The sequence below is a fragment of the Podarcis bocagei genome (genome assembly GCF_964188305.1).
Source record: "Podarcis bocagei genome assembly, chromosome: 7".
Taxonomy (NCBI): domain Eukaryota; kingdom Metazoa; phylum Chordata; class Lepidosauria; order Squamata; family Lacertidae; genus Podarcis; species Podarcis bocagei.
In genome coordinates this window covers 30,277,708-30,299,104 of record NC_138132.1, presented here as the reverse complement: position 1 = coordinate 30,299,104, position 21,397 = coordinate 30,277,708, and the positions used below count along the sequence as shown (strand labels likewise).

At 44.1% G+C, this 21,397-nt stretch overlaps 1 protein-coding gene across 5 annotated transcripts in view; it reads right to left on the bottom strand.

Moving 5' to 3' along the window:
* Positions 1 to 21,397, bottom strand: part of TFAP2E (transcription factor AP-2 epsilon) — a 71,920-nt gene that overhangs the window by 31,444 nt on the left and 19,079 nt on the right. For 2 of the 5 annotated variants that reach the window (XM_081199943.1, XM_081199944.1), the window contains exon 4: positions 6,741 to 6,830. The exons of the other annotated variants lie outside the window; for them this stretch is intronic. In XM_081199943.1, the coding sequence (XP_081056069.1) occupies positions 6,741 to 6,830 (90 nt within the window). The remainder of the gene's footprint in view (positions 1 to 6,740; positions 6,831 to 21,397) is intronic. 5 annotated transcript variants of the gene reach the window in all.

Sequence of the window (21,397 nt, the reverse complement as noted above, 5' to 3'; positions counted from 1 at the left end):
TGCCTTGATCACTGTTCTTACATTTCAGTCTCCTTAACTGTAAAATGAGGAAAGAATTGTAACAAATTCATTTGTTATTTTGAATAAGTAGGGTGGCCATATATATCAGAAAATCCCGGTAATGTCGGGGGGCGGGGAGGCTAAATTGGTGCTCGGTGGGAATTTTCAATTTAATAGAAAATGTCCAGGATTTCGTCTGTTCCCCGGCAGAAGCAGAAGCGCTGTACAGTGGTCGCTCCCTTGTTGCATCCGTAAAGTGCAATATGCAAATGTGACACTAGATGGCGATGGTGAGCTATGACAAATTCAATCTATTTTTTGAAACTTTTTAAAAAAGCATTTTCACAGTGTTTTTTTATACATGTGTAGATTCCCCCTTGGTGTCAGATCCTGCAAAAGACTATAGCTCAAGTACAATAGTTTATTATACTATAACTACAAGCATTTTGGATCTCTAAGAAGCCACTTTTTCTCATGTTTCAGCAGTAAATAACCACCACTATATTTTGTGGTGCGGGGAATTTTAAAGGAACCCAGTATAAGGCACCAGATGGTCGTAGTCTCCATTCTGTCTTGAGAAACTCTCAGAGAATTAAACAACCGAGGAATGCGACGTACCCTCCAATACCTGACAAATTTAAAGAAGTAGCATTTTCTTTTAGACAAAGGCTGAATTTTAAGCACAAAGAGGGCAAAGGGCTTCCCATTCTATAGCTTACTTCCTGACAGTCTGATGCTCAAATTCCTTAACTCTGAACCAAGGATGGGTGGATCTGATGATTTTGGTGTCTCATTTTTCAGTCTTAAATTCAAGGGAAAATACAGACGGCAAGAAGGAAGTTGTGGGGTGTGATAGTTCCAGCCTTGCAATGAGACCCCCACCTTCCCTCCACTACCAAGAAGTCCTTGCTTTACCCACAACTATGCCTTGTCTTGTAGTAGCAAGCAAGCTGCACATAGGAACCAGCCTTATAGTCAGAGCATTGATCCATCTACCTTGGTGTTGCTGACTGGTAGCAGCTGTCCAGGGCTTCAGGCTGGGTTCCCTCCCAACCCTAATTGGAGATGCAGGGATTGAACCTGGGATGTTCTGCATGTTAAGCAGATGCTTTGCCACTGAGCTACGCCTCTTCCGCTCTATTGCTTCACCAAACTCCTGCCAAGGGCGTCTTGTTACAAAGCCCAAAACCCATTAAAAAAAACCTTCAAAAGGCACCATTTCCCTACCTCCCATAAAATTCAGGGTTTTTGGGAGCAAAGATCTGTGATTTTTTTTTTCAAAAGGTGAGGAGTTTTGTCATGGCCACGGGCTAAACGATAAAAGCTAACTGAACAAAAACATGGAAGATTATGAAATCCCATGTCTGAGGTGGGGATGGGATTACAAAATTACAGATTGCTATGAAAGTTTGGAAAGTCTAGCAGGGTCCAAGTAGGTATTGCTGTAGATTAGAAGATGCTCCAGTATTAGGCACAAGGTCAAGAATGCAGCAGCCTGTATGAAGAGCTGAGAGAACAGGCACCATAACTAGGAACTGGGGGAAGTTGTGACAGTGATCTACAATAGACTCTGCTGGGCTCACTGCAAGGCCTGGAACTGACTTTTCTGTTACAAGGCCTTTAAGCAAGTCGCTGGCAGCTCCACCTCTCCAGCCTTCCACGGCTGCCTCGCAGTTCAATTACTCCATTGCTAAACAGATTGTGTTAAATACTCACTGACTCAGTGTAAGTATCAATTTGTGCAATGGGAATATGGATCCGCTCCAACCAGATCTATAATTACAGCGCTGTACTAAAGAGATGGGGAATAATATACCCCGGGGACTCGCAGCCAGGCAGGTCTTCTTGTTTACAAGCTTGCTCAGAGGTCAGTAATGGAGAGTTCCCATTCTTCCTAGCTTTGGTCTGCTGTTGCTGCAATAAATGTCTCTCTGGCTTGAAAGGCAGCCATCTTTCAGGCACCTCAGTTACTAGGGAGGCGACAGTTGTAACCTTTTCTTTAAAAAATAATAATGCCTCTGGAGTCCAGAGTCAGCAATTCTAATTTGCAAGGCTGGCTTTTTAAAAGAGTACAGGATTGTGACTAAACCAATACAGACCCCCTTTTTCCTTGGTTCCTCTCTCATTTTGGAGACCTGCTCAGAGTGCAGTGCTCTCATGACATCACCTGCCTCCTCCTGCTTATGCAGAAACAGAATTAATTAATTATACATCATTCATCCCTGGCAGATATTTATCCACCCTTTAAAATAAAAGTCCTCGGCTAGTTTTGCTTGACAAAGGGAGGAAGAGGGATGGGCAGGAAGGGAGATTTCAACCATCAGCAATCGGCAACAGAGAAGATGGAGCTGTAGTGAGGGAGGAAAGACGAACACTTTTCAAAAGTGAATCCAACTGGTTTTGTACATTCTCCACATCTGTACTCCGAATGTCGGGGCAATAAATTGGCTGGGACAGCAAGTTTCAAGCCTCTCTCCTTGCGCACGCAAACACTGCAACCTCTTCTGCAGTCATTTATGTATTTATTTTATTGGATTTGTATAGTGTTCTTTGTCAAAAGACCACAGGGCATAGATCTTAAATGCCAATACATAACATAATATCTATACAACATAAAAATCAAAAGTTATAAAAATCCAATTGTAATAATTCACCTGCTGAAATGCTCCTGTGTGGGAACTGCAGAACCCACCTACTTTGCAAATCCTTCATTTTTTAAAACTAGGAAGAGGATTGCACCATGTCTCAATTCCCATCATTGTCAAGGATCAGCTGCTTGCCCTGATGTGGCTGTTAAAATTGGAGAAGATTAAAGATGAGCGGGACGCGGGTGGCGCTGTGGGTAAAACCTCAGCGCCTAGGACTTGCCAATCGCATGGTCGGCGGTACGAATCCCCGCGGCGGGGTGCGCTCCCGTCGTTCGGTCCCAGCGCCTGCCAACCTAGCAGTTCGAAAGCACCCCCGGGTGCAAGTAGATAAATAGGGACCGCTTACCAGCGGGAAGGTAAACGGCGTTCCGTGTGCTGCGCTGGCTCGCCAGATGCAGCTTGCCACGCTGGCCATGTGACCCGGAAGTGTCTGCGGACAGCGCTGGCTCTCGGCCTATAGAGTGAGATGAGCGCAGAACCCTAGAGTCTGTCAAGACTGGCCCGTACGGGCAGGGGTACCTTTACCTTTACCTTAAGGATGAGCAAGGTGGAGAATCTCCAGGTGTCGCTGAACTCCCAATGGTCAAGGAGTAAATTTGCAAACTCTTCAGTTTTGCTATCTGGCTTCGAATGTGAGCCAGCCAAGCACAAAAGTCAGCCCACCATCAAGCTTTTCCTCACCTGCAGACACGATCAGCTGCTCGACCCACCAGCACAAAGTGACTGGTTCACTGGAGTCCGATGGGCTGTAGTCATCCTCAGTTAATTTCCCATGTGCCTGCTTCTGACCCCGTTCCCACCCCCAAATCCATTCAAGAATTGGCTTCCATCTCCTTAGGGAAAGTGTAGCAGCAGCTCTTTTGGACAACGCTTCTAACGTGTAGGTGGAGATGAGCAAGGAAGGGAAGAATGATGCAATCCTACACCAAAATAAACGTGACTGCGAGGGAATTAATTCTGCACACTGCCAATTAAGGCTCCGCCTCTCTGTTCACATTTTCTGGGAGCCTTGGCTGGAAGTACAGCATAAATAGGAATCTCAGCCCTTTTACAGCAGCCTAGGCAAAAGGCATCCCAGATTTGGTCAGAAGTGAGAACTGTGTTTTCTCTTGATATAAATGCTATGAAACTCGATTGGGACAGATCTCTTTCTACTGCCATGGAATGTGGGAGGGGGGAAAGAGACTTAACAAAAACATAGGAGGATTCCACCGTTTTCCATCCACCAAAGTCTCATAGAGGGGTCATGGGAGTGTAATTATATAATACATTTGTTAATCAATACAATATATAAAGCAGTATGTATCATATCAGTATAAATTTAATATCCTCTTTGCAGGTTTTCTTTTTACAACTAAGCAGCATATAAATTCTCTGAAATAAATAAAAGATTTATAAACTGCTTGACCAAACTGCTCTCTAAACAGCATACAACAAAAAGTGTAGAAAAAACGCAACTAAAACCCCATTGGGGAAAATTGTACATAAAACTGTTCATGAAAAGAATATATAAAATACATTATATTCATAAAAATCACTTGCAGCACTGTGCACTAAAATTAGGACACATTTCATGAGAATTAAAAGAATAATAATCCCAAAACTGGTGCTGAAAGTTGAAGAACTGAACTTAAGGCTGGAAAAATGAGAAACAAAGAGAAAAAAGAAATTGACAGAATCCCTCCTGTTGAGAACTTAGTCTAAAAATAGTGAATGTTTAAAAACACACAGAAATGGCAGAGAAGCCAAACAGGCACTTATCCCTGTGCTCGCTAAACATACAGTTCTTTAAACAAAGACCGTGCCAAAAAATAAATAAATCCTCGAAACATGTGATAATGGATCATAGCCTCATCTGATGGAATAATGGGCGGGTTGATTTTCTACAAAATTGCAAATTTTGACAAGCATTTGAACCAAAAGACAAACCCCAACATTGTGATTACAGCCAAATTTTCCAGCCTTGTAATAAAAAATAAATATATTGCTGGAGCACATTTTCTACATATTATCTCTTGCTCGCTTGGCACACATGCAGAAACAAGCAAACAGTGGCATGTAATGAATGCACAAAACCCACATTGTGTACCCGGCTGGTAAAGCATTTCTTATTCAGCGGTATTTAATAAAAAGCCTGTTATGTTCTAATTAAAGCAAAAATCATTATGGTTGTTAGCACTCAGCTTGCTTTCCCCCCCTTTCTGGTCTTTTTTAAAATGTAACATAATGATTTCTTTTTAATCTGCAAGAAAAACAATTTCCCTGTGTAACCAGAAAAGGCTGAGCAAAATGACAACAACAATTTCATCTTATTTCTCTGTGCCTCCAACATCCACCATCATATTTCTACTTCGTTTTTTAAGTGTATAGGGATGGGGTTTTCCCTTCCTGGTGTGAAAATGTCTCAGGTTGAGGGGTGAAGGTGCTGGCTTAAGCAGACTAGAGATCACAGAATCATAGCCTTATCCTCCATGAATTTGTCTGACACTCTTTTGAAGCCATCCAGGCTGTTGACTACCAACAGTGTACTGGGGACAAATAAGGAGGACATCATCTTCATGTCTTACTAGTGAGCCTCTGGAAAGTGTTTTCTGGACTAAATTGATTTCAGCCTGATCTTTCACAGCAGTTCTCTGGAGTTATGGAAGGCTTGCCTCACGCTAGCTCCTTATGGAGAAGTAGGGAATACCCACTTTTCCTGCAAACATCTGAAGCAGTACAGGAGCAGATCAAGATCAACTGGGTGATCTGCAGCAGAACAGCAGAAGTTTCTGACACACACACACAAATACACAACATCTAAGACTGCCGAAATGAAGGGTGCTTCCAGATGAGCATTCCTCCTGATGTGTTTGCACAAAAATTGCACTGAGGTTATTACACATTGCTGTTTCTTGAGCATCCATTCTGATTTGTTCAAAAGAAGGACATATGATGTTGTCATTATCCCACACTTTCCAGGACATTTTCCCATCAATTTTCTTACCACAAAAATGTTGTTTGTTTGTTTGTTTTGGAAGTGGGTTTGTTGTATCAGAACACTAAAATCAACATTAAATTTACTGGCATATGAATTAATCATGCTGTCATACTTGACTGTTGTCAAGTAGTGGCAGTCTTAAAGTGGCGAAAGAAAGATGGTCAGCTCAGCTCTGGGACTAGGAATGGGCAGAGGTCAATTTCGATTTTCATTTTTCCAGTCTTACTTTCTCTTCCACATTTCCACATCAGTTTGCAAATTTCTTCTAATATTTTTGCAAAGCAATTTCCATCTCATATGTTATTTTCACCGATACCCGGAGATACCCTTGTCTCTAAATTCTGAGTTTACATCAGTTGCCTTTCACTCAAGTCACTGTCCTTGTTTTCAGATGGGATTTAATCACATATCAGGCCTATTCAGGTTGCACAAATAAAATGGGGATTTGGCAGTCTTGCACAGCAAAACCACTTCTCTTTCAAAAACTGAAATTTTTGCAATAAGGAAAGTGGCAGGGAAATGCACTGGCAAGGTAACACTAGATTGATGCAATGTCATATAACATCCCTGCAAATAATAAATAGCAGGCATCATCTAACTTCTCAAAAAACTTTTTGTGCAAACAAATCAGGATGATAATGCACAATAAACAGGTCACAGCAACCTCAGTCTTTGTGCAGCTCTACTGGCTAGTTTTAGAGGGTCTCATTTGAATCCCTGACCTCTAGAAACTCACACATTGATGTACATATGCAGGTCTCCCCAAGTGCACATCACTCGTGCGGTGCAGAATCTAACTGGCTCTTTCCCATTGAGTCACCATTTTTTGTCTGCCTCCCATCAGTGGGTTCTAATAAATACAACAATTGTGAGTTAGAACCTGCTAGCTTGAAGCCAGCCAGGTCCTCATCTAATTATCTGAAGGATTGTTACACAAAAATGATGGAGCAGGTTTCTTTTCTGTTGCTCCAGAGGGCAGGAGGACCAGGAAGCAATGGGTTCCTATTACAAGAAAGGGGATTTTGACTAAATGTTAGGAGGAAGAACTTCCTGGTGGCATGACCTGTTTGAGAGTGGAGTAGGCAGCCAGGGAAGGTGGTGGGCTCTCCTACCTTCCTTGGAGGTTTTTAAGCAGAGGCTGGAAGGCCACCTAGCAGGGATGCAACAGCAGCAAGTTTCCTGCATCATCAGCGGGTGTTGGTCTGGAATGATGTTGACACATGAAAAACGATTATAGCATTAAAGAAACAGAGTGAGAGTATGAATTGGCAAGTCTGTGGGGTTTTTTTTCTTTAATAAGGCCAAAGGGAAAGAGGTTAAGAGTCGCTGTGCTGCCAGTGAAGAAACCAATGACATCAGCTAGAATGCAAGGATAATGGACACTGCAGACAAACGGTCCATAGGAGCCAATGGTGATCACAGGGAAACAACTGTGTGTTAAGGTGCAGCCATCTGTGTGATAAACTAACTGTGTGATAAACTGTGTGAGACTAACTCAGTGGATGGGAAGATATTTCCCAACCCAGAAACCTGACCCACAGAAAATCCCAGAATAAAGATTGCTAATAACTTTGGGTCTAGAGAACAACATGACCCATTTGAAGCTGTGAAGAATATCAAAAAATTTCCACTCATCCCAACTAAAGACTAAGAAACTACACTTGGGGCTGCTCCCCACTGCCCAAAAAGCATGCTTGTGTAAGTATGAATGCACTACACTTAGAAATATGAACAAAATTAGCCCTGTAAACTTGCCACCCTTTTCTCAATAAACTTGGGACTTTCTGGAACACTCCCTTTACTGCAAGGTTCCTCCTCGCAGGTCAATGGATTGATCAGCATTGCTAACAAAGTTTGAGGTGAAATCCCCAGGTGAGACAGCCCTGCTCCACATAACCCCTAGAGGGCTCATGAATTTACTCCAGGTGAGGAACAAGTTTGCACATTGCAGTGCAAGCTAGGAAAAAGGAGTCGGCATGAAGCAGGAAGGGCGCCTTCTTGTGCCACAAAACCCAGACATCAAATCACTGCACTAAAGTCATGTGGATTCTGCATCAGGAAAGGCTGATGTCTGCATCCTGTCTAAATTATGCAAATTAATCTTATTTGAATGTTGTTATACTCCCTTCCTGAATCAACCAGAACACTGTGATTTTCAAGCTGTGCTCCATGGAATATGCAGCTCTTTGGAAACTTATATGGGGGTTCCTCAGGGAGGGACATCAGTTATGGTAAGCCAGCCTGCCCACTATCAGACCAATACTACTTTTTCTTCTCATTCTGAACACTTTTATTTCTAGATACAACATGCAAAACTCTACTAGTCACATCAGATTTACGGTAGATTCTAATCCATGTTCAGTCCAGTACTTTGATTACTGTCTTGTATCCAGAGAGGTTTACTGCCTCCAACAACGAGGTGCAACATGGCCATCCAAGCTAGTAGCCATGGATAGCCTTTTCCTCCACGAAATCCAGTGCATTGCTTGATGCTGCACAGACAGGAAGAGCTGTCAACACCCTGCTCCTAAGGGCTTTGTTCTAGCATCCCCCACCACGTTGTTTTGAGGTTGGCCAAAGGGTAACTCCAGGCACTAGTGGGGCTGAAAAGGGAATCGGGGAGGAGGAGAAGCCCCTCCTCTCCAAGTCCCCCCAGCATACAGAGTGTTGCACTGCTGCCAATCTCTCCTCAGGTTCCTGGAAAAAACCCTCCCAAGTTGTCACTCTTGCACGTGCACTTGTGAAGTATGACCCGCTCCAGTTCTATTGCCTGGAGGAACATCCAAAGTATTAAACTCATCTTTCTCTCCCTCTGCAAGGATCACAGAACCTGAGCAGCCTCTGCAATGACTCCCCGTCATTCACCACTCTTAGCTTGAGGTCCTTCTGCTATAAAATTCCCCAACCTTCTCTAGGGCGCCTTCCCCACCCCACCTGCCCTGTGGAGAAGGCTGAAGACCTGGGACTCTGGAATCTGAATCAGGATGCAGAATATGCTTGGGATATGCAACTGGTATTCCGAAGCATACATACTGCCTCCAACAGCAGAGGTACAACATAGCCACCATGCTTAGTAGTCATCGATAGCCTCCATGATTTTGTCTAATCTCCATATAAAGACATCTATGGTTGAAAGGGCAATACTTCTGCAGATTAGCATAAACCTAATCATCATAACCAACCATTGGGCATTTCCATTGTGAGTTGGCAACAAGAGTAACGAAAACAGAAATTCTTCCTAGAACTATTTCAGACCATAATGCATTAATAATGGAATTGAAAGGGAAAGAAGAGACTATATTTAGGTGGAGGATGAATGATGGATTACTGGACAATCAGCTAATACTGGAAAAGGCACAAAAGACATTGAAGGACTATTTTGAGCTTAATTTGAATAATGAAATGCTTTGTAATGAGAAAATATGGAACCGATTTACATATAAGGAGGTGATTTTAAAATAAGAAGATGATATAAGGTAAAAAAGTGTCTATAGAAATACGAAGAATTTGTTAAAAGATGTTGGGAAGTCAGAAAGAGGGAGGGGGAAGTCGATGCTGTTGTTGGAGCAATGCTTTATGATATAGATCTGTGTAATGAAATGTAATTAAATTTGGAAAGCTCAATAAAATTTATTATTAAAGGGGGGGAACCACCTGTTTGATCAGCCTTCCCCTGACCATTAGCTCTAACGCAATTGCCCTGTATAGGGCTCCTTTAAGAAGAAGAGTACAGAACAGTATAAGTTTAATAAATGCAATAATATGAGGGTTCCCCCCCTTTCCCCCTATGAATCAGTTTTGCCATTTTTAATCTTGTAAACCTCTATGAGATGATTCACTAATGCTAAGCAGTATATGAATATTATTACATGAAAATTTTAAAATAAAGCCAACCTCTGGCTATGATAAACAGCCATTTCACTCAGCTTCGGCAAGACTCCCTGTGAGAGATCTTGTGTGTCCACTCTGAGATTGCTAAGTCTTAAGACAAATTGGAAGATATTGTCCTAGGAGGAAACGTGGAAGAAATCAGTCTGTTCAGCCCGGGGAGAGGGTGGAATTTGGGAAGGGGGCATGTTGATAGCTATGAAATATTTAAAAGAATGTCAGAAAGAAGGAGGAGGGCTATCTTTTACGGTATCCACTGGGGATCGCAGGACACAGAGCCTGGGGTTTAAATGACAAGATGATGTGTTGGGGAGGTTAAGTGTTGGGGAGGTGGAAGCTTCCAAGCTGCAGAGCAGTTCAAGAATGGAGCTGCTTGTTGTGGTAAGTCACAGAATTGCTTCTGTCATAGACAGGGCCTCGTAGAAGGCCTGTCACTACCTTGCAGGAGGAGGGCGGGGAAAGATGCCCAGGTTTCACCCTTATGAGAACCTCAGCAATTTTCTTTCTTTCAAAAAGCACAAGTTTCTAGACTTTAGGGCTGCAAAGGTATCCCTGAAACCTCCAAGGTCAAAGGGGGCATCTGACCATGATATCCAGTAAAGAGTGGCCTGCATAGCTCCTTGCTCACCTGCTCCCACCCAACTAGCCAAACTGGAACAAATTGTTCAAAATATGATAAACTGTGCAAATAAAATCGATTTTCAAAATCCTGATGGGATTCAGGATTTCTTGGCATGGCATTGTAATTACAGGGTGGGGTTAAGGAGTAGGCACCACCCTGATAGCAGACATTTGCCTGAGACAGCAGACAATTTAGGGGGCAAATATTTTTGCTGCATATGCACCAGTGTTTCAACACAGTAAACAGCAGGGGGGAAAGATGCATATCTGTAACAATACCATGCCAGGCAGCCATGACTAAGGGTGGCTCCCCTGAGCACACGCTGTACCTGTTCTCTTGAGTTGCCACTGCACACATTTCTGCCCCTCACACTTCTGCCTTTCACTGGGAGACATGTCACTTACATGCAACAGACACATCTAATGTACAAAGTGTAAACTGGTTAGCCTGTGGGGGCACAAAGTGATCTGTAGGACATTGTTCCCAGTTCTGTGATTTATGCCAGCCTGTGGCTACATATATATATTACCCACATGTATTTATTACAGTGACTAACATAAGAGAGATATAGCAAGTAAAGACATAGAGCAAAACATTTTGTTTTGCTTTAAGACTTTAATATTTCTGTTATGTTAGTCATCGGCATAAATATATGGTTATTATGGTGATTAATGGCATCCTTCTGGGATCTAGCACAAACTTGTCTGAAGTGTTGTTTGAAGTTTTAAGAGTCTAATGTGTGGGTGTATATCTCACATTTATATCCCATCTTTCCCTCGATGAACTCACAAGTGGCATACATGGTTCTCCCTCTCTCCATTTCGTCCTCACAGGAACCCTACAAGATTGGGTTAGAAGCAGTGACTGGCCCAAGGTCACCAAGGGGGCTTCATGGTCGAGGGCGGATTTGAACCCTGGTCTCCCAGGCTGGAGTCCAGCCCTCTAACCACTACACCACACTGGCTCCCTGCACATATTTGTGTATTTGCCATCTTCAAAACCATTGATGGGGAACCCAAAGCAGGGCTCAAATATTTCATGCCTGCTATTCTCCTCATGCTGCAGCATAAACCAATCCTCCACCTTAACTCCCTCCCCAACGATGGTTCAATAAAAGTATTTTTTAAGAAATAGGATAAATATTTTACAGAGAGGTGAGCCACTCCAATGATGGGGCTTGGCACCGCTTTAAGCAGATTGCTGCAAAACAAGAAGCCGCAGAGAGCAGAGGGTGAATAGGAGCATGCAGCCGTGCCCCAGATGTTCGTCCTGCTTGCTCTGCCTATATAGCCTGTCATCCCTCAGAATTCTTGCACAGCAGCAAATATTTATAACCTGCCCTTAACTGGAAAACGGATATCGCTGTCAGTTTTCCTAAGCTTCTCAGAAAGCAAAATGAGAAAAGCAATGCATGCTGGGTGTACTTGAGATTGTACAGCTACATGCTCATCATTCCCAGTTTTCATTTTTGGGAGATGAAACTAGCAGTTCTCGTGGACAGAGTATTTTCTGAGATGGTGTGAAATACTCAACTTTTCTCCCACTCCACTTTGGTCCTGGGCTGCTGTTGTGGCGTCAGTGTCATTTTATCCCAGGTGCTGCTCGTTTTTGTCACATCCTGGCTGATCCCACCCCAACAGGGACCACGTAGTGAACAGGATGACATCACAGTGCTAAGTAGCCAATCTGATTGAGGATATCATTGAGGGCAAGTGAGGGCGATGTGAATGAATAAGGGAACAGAGAAACTTGCCTCATACCGAGTCAAAGCATCTTGTTCACCTATGGATGATTTCAGTACTCTGAGAGCACCTTTCCCCACAACACCCAAACCTTTGGATGGCGGGAAAGTGTTTCTGCCATGTGTGTCAGCAGTGAGAGGCATGGCTGTGGCGCCCGTCCATGGTGGGGGGTGTGCTTAGCCCATGTGTCTTCCCACCCTCTTCACCTGGTCTTTGCTCATCGGGGGGGGGGCATATCAAGTATAACTCCTTAAAGGCACTACTGGTGCTCCCCAAATATTTGGGGTTACAGTTCCTGTTGGGCCCTGGCAGCCTGGCCGATGTCTGGAGGCTGATGAGTGTTGCAGCACAAAATCTCTGAAGGGCACCAGGTTGGGGAAGGCTGTACCAGAAAAGCAAGGCAAGACATGGGAAAATACAAGAGACAGATTCCAAAATCTATAAAATCATAGCTAAAGTTATACAACTAAAGTGACACCACTAACAGGGGGCAGCTCCCTACGTCTTCCCCAGCCCTCCTTGGAGATGCTGGCAGGGACCGTCTGCATGTGGAGTACGTGAGATATACACCTGACCTTTCCTAAAAGAAAACCCTTTTCTCAAGCCAAGGATGAATAAGCTGGATGCCCCCCCCCCCCAGTGATCAGGCTCTGTGCTTTCATCTCCTTGCTCTCTGTGTTTCAACTAGTGGGCTTTATTGATGCCTGTTTTTTGTTTTTTGCCTTTCTTGTGTTTTCACTGCAATGGGATGCTGCCCAGAGGACCTTGGGGCTGGACTGCATCTAAATAACGAAACACACTATCTTTCCATTTCATTTAAGTGAACATTAAACAGAACTTTTTACACAGTTAGATACACTCTATTTTAATGTTGCTTGGTCTGCGTCCACACCATACATTTAAAGCACCCACCCACCCAAAATCCTGGTTTACCCCTTGTAGAGCTTTAATTCCCAGCACCCTTAACTAACTACAATTTCCACGATTTGGCAGAGGGGTGCTTTGTGTTTTAAAATCTCTGGTGTGCATGCAGCCTTGGAAATCCACCTCAGTTAGATTGCTGAAGCATGACTTCTCTCTCCCCCCCGCCCCCCCCCCCGTTTCCTAATGCTGGTCCAAATGGCCAGAAATACGGAGGGCAGAATCCAACAATGCATGAGCAGAACTTCCAGTCGTGCAACTGAATTGTAGCTTTCTCTCCTCTTGGTGCAGTTTGTGTGCACCCCCAAAATATGCTCTGGAGGGTTCCCCAGCCTCCTAGAGCAGAGTTTGAGGGTGTGCAGGTGACTGGAGGGGGCAAGAAAGGAAGGCGAATTCTCACTGCATGAGTGGAAATCTCTTCTGCTCATGCAAGAGACACCATGGGATGCATGCAACCCTGTATATGTGATGGTTTATGTGCCTGTGCATTCTGTCTTCTGATACACACATTTGATGTGCACACCTGTATGAGAGGGATGCTTTACTCTTATGGTCCTCCCACACTTTTGGCGGGTGGGGGGAGGGAGCTGGGATGACTGTGGGAATCTGGCATGCACAGGTACGAATATTGCACATACACCCAACATGCCAGTTTCATTGTTCTATACAATGGGAGATGTTTCACTAGCAGCCTTTGTACATCTTCCAATTGTGTGATGTGAAACAGCTGTTGTTTAATCTGCCTGAAATAGTAAAAAGGATTGTGCAAGCGATTGCAGCCAGGGAGGAGGTGGCCCTGTATAATCAAATACTATTAACTGCAAATGCACCTGGATTCTCTGGTCTGGAGCACTGGCCACCCTGACTGGTTACTTTAACTGGGAGAGAAGAGGAGTGCTACCCTACTAATTCTGCTCAACCTCTCAGTAGTGCTCAGTGCTGCCGCCCCAGTGTCACTCTCTGTGGGTTTGAAGGTGCAAGCACTGTGCCCTTTGCCTTTGGAGCATGGAGCCTTCAATTTATGCAGGTGGCTCCCACCTCACTTGCTCTCCACTCCACCTGAATCAGGAGAGGATATGTGTATGTGGACCAGTGCCTAGAAGCAGGAATTGTCCAGATGAGAGCCCACATACTGATAACATGAAGGTGCTGTCTAGAGGCCGTTCCCAGGTCTGGGATTTGGGAAGACAAGATAAAGGCTTACAAGTTCAAAGGTGCAGTTGAGATAGCGAAGTCACACATTGTCTCTTTTTAATGTGCAGATGAAATGGACAGGTAGCAGGTTTAACTTCAATACAGACAGAAGGCATAGATTAATGAGCTGTGCAATTAAGTCTCTGGAACTTCCTGCCACAAGGCATTGGGATGGCTGCTAGCATAAAGTGCTCTTTTGAAAGGATTAGGGAACTAATAGAGTAGATTGGCATTTTGTTGACAGTTTACCATCTACGTCCCCACACATAAATGTTTCCATAAAAAGAATACTGATGTTTTACCTGTCAGTAACTCTGTTTTAAAGGCCCAGTTAATGCTGAGTTTTGCTTGTGATGTTTGTGCTTCTGTAGTTAAATCCACTAATATTATGTCCTTGTTAGTTCTCCACCTATTTCAATATTCTGTGTTTGAGCACCTCCACCCACCCAATATTAATAATTCTGAACATTTGTGCTCTTTCAAGTGTTCAGACATGACATATGCTTTGTCCTGTTTCTCCTGTCATCTTTTAAGACAAGAAAGGTTTAAAGACTTTCTTCATCATGAATATTATTTCATGCACACAGACACTGAAAAGCCTATTTTCATTGACCTATTCTGCCCCCTTTCTTTTAATAATAATAATAATAATAATAATAATAATATCTTTATTGTCATTGCCCCCTCTCGGGGACAACGAAATTACTTGGCTGCTCCATCCACCCAGGTAGGGCACTCCACACAAAATCAAATCAACTATAAAAACACTAATTAAAACAATACAGTATAAAACAGCAAGGAAGATTAGATGACTTTCAAAGTCCAGGCTTCCCATTCAGGGCCGAGATCGCTCTGGGGAAGAAGCTGTTCTTAAGACGGCTTGTTCTTGTCTTCATCGTCCTGTATCTCCGTCCCGACGGCAGGAGCTCGAAGAGACAGTGACCAGGATGCGATGGATCTTTTACTATGTCCAGTGCCTTCCTATGGCACCTTGTGCTACAATTTCTAGTTTCATTTATCCCGTGGCTAAGATCTAGTGCCCTATTACGTGCACAAGTGCTGTATAGCATGCCTAGGGCTGGATGCCTGACCTGTACACACTTACCTGAGAGTAAGTCTTGTTGAAATCAGGCTATTTACCTCTGGGTAGACATGTATTGCCCAGGGTTCTGGGGCTACATATACACAATACATTTAAAGCACCTGGCTTCCCCCCAAGAATCCTGGAAACTGTAGTTTACCCCTCACTGATCTAAATTCCCAGCACTCTAAGCAAACTGCAGTTCCCAGGATTCTGTGTGAGAATGGTATATATGCAAAGCCTAAATCTGCTAAATTATGCCCCTTAGGCGAGCCTCACCCAGACCAGATTTTTGAAAAGGATATCTGCTAATGAACTGTCGGTGAATTGGGGTATATAAATATTTTTAATGAATAAAAAAACAGTCATTTTCACGTGTCCCACTTGTGTATATTAATGTGGTTAAGGTGGGACTGAAAGTTCATGTTTTTACAGAAATTACTACGCAATGATTCTTGACAACCCAAATTGCAATTCACTTTGCAAACAGCAGAAAACCAAATTCTTCCTGTGTTGCAGGGCGTAGGACCCAAACCAATGGATTCAAATTACAAGAAAGGAGATTGTTCTGACTAAACAGAGGGGAGAACTGTCAGATGGTAAGAGCTGTTCAACATGGAACAGACGACCTCAGAACATGGTAGACTCTCCTTCACTGGAGGGTTTTAAACAAAGGTCGGATGGTCATCTGTCAGGGATTTGTTAGCTGTGATTCCTGCGTTGAAAGGGGTTGGGCTAGATGACCCCTGGGAAGCCTTCCCATTCTACAATTCTGATTCTACGTAGTGCCCCCAGTATACAAGGCGCTTTGCAGAATCTCATGAGCAAGAAGAGGAAGCAGCCCGGGCTCTGATGTGTAACAGATGAAATAGCATGAACTTTCTCTCTCTCCCCCTCCCCCCGCTTTTTGCAAGTTTTATAATCCGGCCGTCCTACAGCATGACTAATTTTTACTGCCCACGTGCAAGTTATTTTTAAAATATAGCACAAATAGACAAATATTGCTTGTGTCCATTTAAAAAAAATAATAGTACCACTTAGGCCTGTCGTATTGCAAATGTAGGCACCCTCCGCCTTGGAGATACACCCCTGAGTTGCTTCTTTCCAAGAGTCAAGCAACCAGCTGCTCTGAAAAAGCTATTAAACATAAACCTCTTGTGGTTAACCACTGGAGGGTTGCATCCCTTTTAGTCGTCCAGGCCATTTTCAATTAATATTTCCCCAAGATGGGTTTCTTGGTTATATTGATGCAGGAAGACAGCATCAAACAAGTTAAGAAGACAAACTTTCTCTTTCTCTCACACACCTAAATATATATATTTTAAAAATATATTTATGTTACATCTCTCAGCCAAAATTTTGGAGGCAACTCACACGACATAAATTTAAAACAATATTAAGAATCGTAAACTTTTCTGGAAGCTTTTCATCTTCCCACGCATTCCGTCCCATCTCACCCAGTTTATTCACTACCATTTACTGGAGGGGGGGGGCAGGAAGACAGATATTTTATGCCGCACCCAGTCTGGGTAGGGCTGTTTTGGGGTGTTTGGCATCTTTTTCTCTTTTTTCGAAAAAGCAAGGATATTGATCCGTATATGATTTGAGACTACTTTCAAACACCCTGTAGATGAGAGGCCAGGGTAAGAAATGATGAAAGGAAGATTGCAACACAGTTGTCTCTCAATATATCCAGGGATTACATCTACAAAATAATGCTTATTCAAGAAGGGAGGTGGGGCTTGGCTTTGACTGGAGGGTTAGGAAACTAAAGCACAGCTCCCAATCCATGAACAGTTACCTGAGCTGTACAGCCCAATTCAAAGCATGTTTACTCACAAGCAAGCCTCATTTTCTTCAGTTGAGTTTACCCCCAAACTAATGCAAACTACCGGTAAGTCTGAGCTTAACCACATTTACAGTAAAACCCTATCCACAGATGAGGACTAGTTGAAGACTCAGATATATGTGTATATAGAACTGTGAACTTGCTTGGTTTCACTGGGACTTAAATTCCAAGTTAATGTGTCTAGACTTGTAGGCAGTGCAATCATAAAATGGGAATGATCCCTCACTTAAGCCAATGGGACAACTTGCTTTAGAGTAGAGCTGCAGAGAATCAGGATCCGTATAATCAATGGGGTTGGTTCCAAGGAGAGTTAATCCCGAGTCCCCCACCCCCACCCCAAATCGGGTATGCAGATTGGAAAAGTGAGAGACCTTGAAAGCATTTGATGCAAAGAAAGAAATACTTCTAAGGCTGGGATTCTGTATCCAATGAAAAAAATAATGAGGCTTATTTCTGAGTACACATGTATAGGGGTTACACACTGTACGGGTTGCAGCCAATGCAAGACCTACTCAGAGTAGATCCATTGCAATTAACAGTCACGTTTGACTTTGTTCCATTAATTTCGGTGGGCTTACTCTGAGTAAAACTTAGATAAAACCCATTGAAATGAATGGACCTAAGATATCCATTTATCTCAGGGGGCTACTCCGAGTATGACAATGCTGGAAACAACCCCTAGAGGCACGCTTAGAGCCCAATCCTCCTAGTCATGGCTATGAAGAAGTCCCACTGCCTTCCATGGGGCTTAATCCCAGATAAACGGGGCTAAAATCGCAAACTTCCTTGGGAGTAAACCCCGTGGAACTTCGCTCTGGATAAGTAAAAGTGGCTGTTGAGGTGGGGAAATGGCCCTGATCCGACAGAGGAACGGGCTCCCGCGAAAGGTCGGGGACTCTCCTTCCGTGGAGGTTTTTAAAAAGAAGTTTGATGACCATCTGCCAGGAATTCTTCGGCTGTGATACCTGCATTGTAAGGGGCTGCAATAGATGACCTTTGGGGGTCCCTTCATGGGCGTAGCGGGCCAGGCTTTATGTTTGGGGGGAGACAGAACCGAGTTATCTGTGATGCAGTTGGTCAGTTAAGTATTTGTATTTATTTATTTGATTTAGGGGGCAGTTGCTGCCACCGCACCCCGCTGGCTACGCACATTGAGTACCTTCCAGCTCTGCAATTCTGCGATTCTATTACATCTCCGATCAGGCTTCTCCTGGCAGAGAAGAGGCGGAAGAGAGACTCAGCAGCCGCCGCGCGCTCAAAGACGCAGAGCAGCTTCGCTCCGGATACAAGGAGAAGAAACCCGAGGTCGCCCGATCTGCGCCTCTCGCCGCTACGATTATGAACACTGCTGGTAAATTTCACCCTGTGTTTAAATCCGTTCCACTTCTACCATTTTCTCTGGTTTGTTTGATTCACTTCTAACAGATCCAACAACTCACAGCAGAGAGAGACAGGGAGATTCAGAAGCTGCCTGACACCCCCTCGACATTCCCCATGGCGAATTCTCCACTGAAATCACTTTTAAGTCGCTGGGCAAGTTGCCCTAGGCGAGATAAAGCGACTGACAAATTTAATAAATAAACCAATACTTCAAGACCAAATGGGTTGTCAGTCTAGGGGGCAATCGAAAGGTTCAGTTTCTCTATGTGTGCGTTTTCTCCCTTTTCTTTCGACATAATTTAATAGTTACCTCGGAACTTTTTATGAATTTTCTATTTTGGTGATCGCATTTCTCAATTTCTGCCTTTCCTTCCTTGTCTTAAGGGTGTCAGCCACCATTAAAGCCCTACTCCGAGTAGACTCGTTGAGATGAGTAAACTAAAAGACACTCATTTGATTGCAGGGCGTCTCCTACTAACCGGTGACTCTTCACTAAGTTTTCTACCGGGGACTCCGAATACTTCTCTAAAGATGTAAATGCTCTATGACACTTTTAACTGTCATCGTTTCAACCATCCTGTGTAAAAAGAAAAGAAGAGAAAACACCCCCTCCAACTATTTCCCTCAGCAAAAAAAGAAAGAAAGAAAGAAAGAAAGAAAGAAAGAAAGAAAGAAAGAAAGAAAGAAAGAAAAACAACACCCCAAGCGCGGTGCGAGTTTTCAGCTTAATTCCGTAACATTTTCGAAAGTCGAATCGTTTTGGGCTTCCTGAAAATGCAAGCAAACCGATACAATATAGTATTCAGCTTTTCGCTTCAGATTCTCGCGACTCACACGTGTCAAATTCAATAGAATCTCAGCCTCACCGCGCAATTCCTACGCATATCTACTCTAAAGCAAGTCCTGACAAGTGCAACAGGTCTTACTCTCAGGTAAGCGTGCCCAAAGTTGAAACTTTAAAACTCTCATCCATTAAAATATTTTAATACAAACATTTTTTAAAAAACAAAAACAAAACCTCACCCATTCAAAACGAATGGCTACGATCCTGGGCACATTTGCTCGTGAGTAAGCTTGGGCAGAAGCGAAGGAAAAGAGACCCTTTTGGAGTGTAACTTTTATTTATAGAAGCGAGGGGATCTCCCCCCGCCTTTGCCGGCGCGGTGAAGACGTTTAAAAGGCATTGCCTGTCATCTTTGATTATTATTTTTGAAACCCATCTCCCCTTCGGCTATAAATGCTTGGCGAACACCTGGACGTGCCAAGGAAATTGCTCCATAGATTTTGGGGAGGGGGGAGATGCATTTTTTTCTGGGGCATTTTAGGACTTTGAAAAGCGTGGGGGAGGAGAGCCACAGCAAAAATCTGGGCGGGGGGGGGGCGAGGGAGGCGAGGGAGGGAGTCCCACGAGTCGATCCCATCGCCTGCGATCGAGCAGTTTGCCTGCCTGCCTGCCCGCCTAGCACAACGAAATGTGAAAAGATGTCCTAGGAGGACAAAGTCTCCTCGTTCCTCTTCTCCCTCGCTGACTGTTGTACAAGATGCAGCGCGATCCAGCCAAACGGAGGCAGCAGCATTTGAACCCCACGCTCTGTTTTAGCCTGTCAAATCTTTGGGAATAGGGACCTGAGGCAGGCTGGTGCTAGAAAGCGCAGCGCTGTAAGGCACCGTGTTCCAGAGATGGTAATCAATATAATCTCAGCTTGATCAGTTCCATCACTCATCGTACCCATTTTACAGAAAGGGAGCTGAACCAAGGCCTACCAGGGAAAGCCAGAGCAGAGCAAGAAACCTGAAGGCAGATGTCCCAACTCCAAGCTGGGTTTCCTGCTGGAGCCAAGTCACTTGAGGAACCTTTCAGTATGAGGATTCTGCCTGAAGTAATGTCATGATGAGAAGGTGCTTAGCATGTCCCAACTAAATATTCAGCTGTGCTGGCTGGGACTGATGGGAGTTGTAGTGGAAGCCATCTCAAGGGCGCCAGGTTGGAGGAGGCTGGCACAGGCAAAGAGCGCATTTGTCTCTCACCAGCACAACCAATTGGCAGAAGGCAACGGAGGGGAAGAGCTTCACGGTTTCGAATCCCCACTCAGAGATGAAAGTCACTGGGCGGCCTGGGTCTCAGCCTAACCAGGGTTCCTGTGAGGATGGGGAGGGAGAGAGCCATGTACGCCACCTTGAAGTCATGAAAGAAAGGTGGGTTATGAATGTGATGGATAAATACTACAGGATTTGGGTGGGCTGCATCACTCGGTGCACCCAGGTTGTATTTGAATTAAGTGGCAAAAAAACAGTTTAGGCCAAGGTTTTTTTTATCAGTGACAAATTTCTTTGCCTTGGCTCGCTCCAGATCCTCTCCCTCAAGAACCTGCCTGGCTTATGATGGCCCATAGACCTAGATGAGAAAATTTGTTTCATCCCAAGGGCCACACTCCTTTCTGGATAACCTTTTGAGGGCCATGTGTCGGTGATGGGAGGGGCCAGAGGCAGGAGCCAGAGCAGGGAATGCCCATTTTAACCTTTCTACAAGAGGCTAGTAGTATCTACACACACACACACACACACACACACACACACACACCCCGAGGCCTCACCTACCCATGCTTCAACCAGGCAAGCAAGCAGCATTATTGGAGTGCAAGGACACCTTCCACTAGATCAAAACACCCCAGGGGGTTGCAAAGCAGGGCTGGTCAGTGGTGTGGCTCATCTGTGTAGTGTCCTGAGGGCCAGAGAAGTCTGCATTTGGCCCCCAAACCTGAGATTCCCCCTTCTCTGCCACAGGTTCTCCTTATTCAGGCCTGAAACATATTTTCTCTCCAAAGGGGCGGGAAAACAGTTTCTCCCATGGTTGGAAAAAGGGCGTTGGTTTAGAGCCTGCCTGCCAAAAGCCAAGCTAACTGGAGTTTTCCCAAAGAACCGTTTTAAAGCCAAAATCATTCCATTTCTTGGACTTCAGATCTCTGGTGGGCAATATTCTTCTGAGAACACTTCGTCTGCCTCCCCCTCCCCAAAATATAATTTGCTTCTTGACAACGGATTGCATTTCTCCTTCATTCGGACTGGACTGCGTGTCATTCTTTTGGGAGATG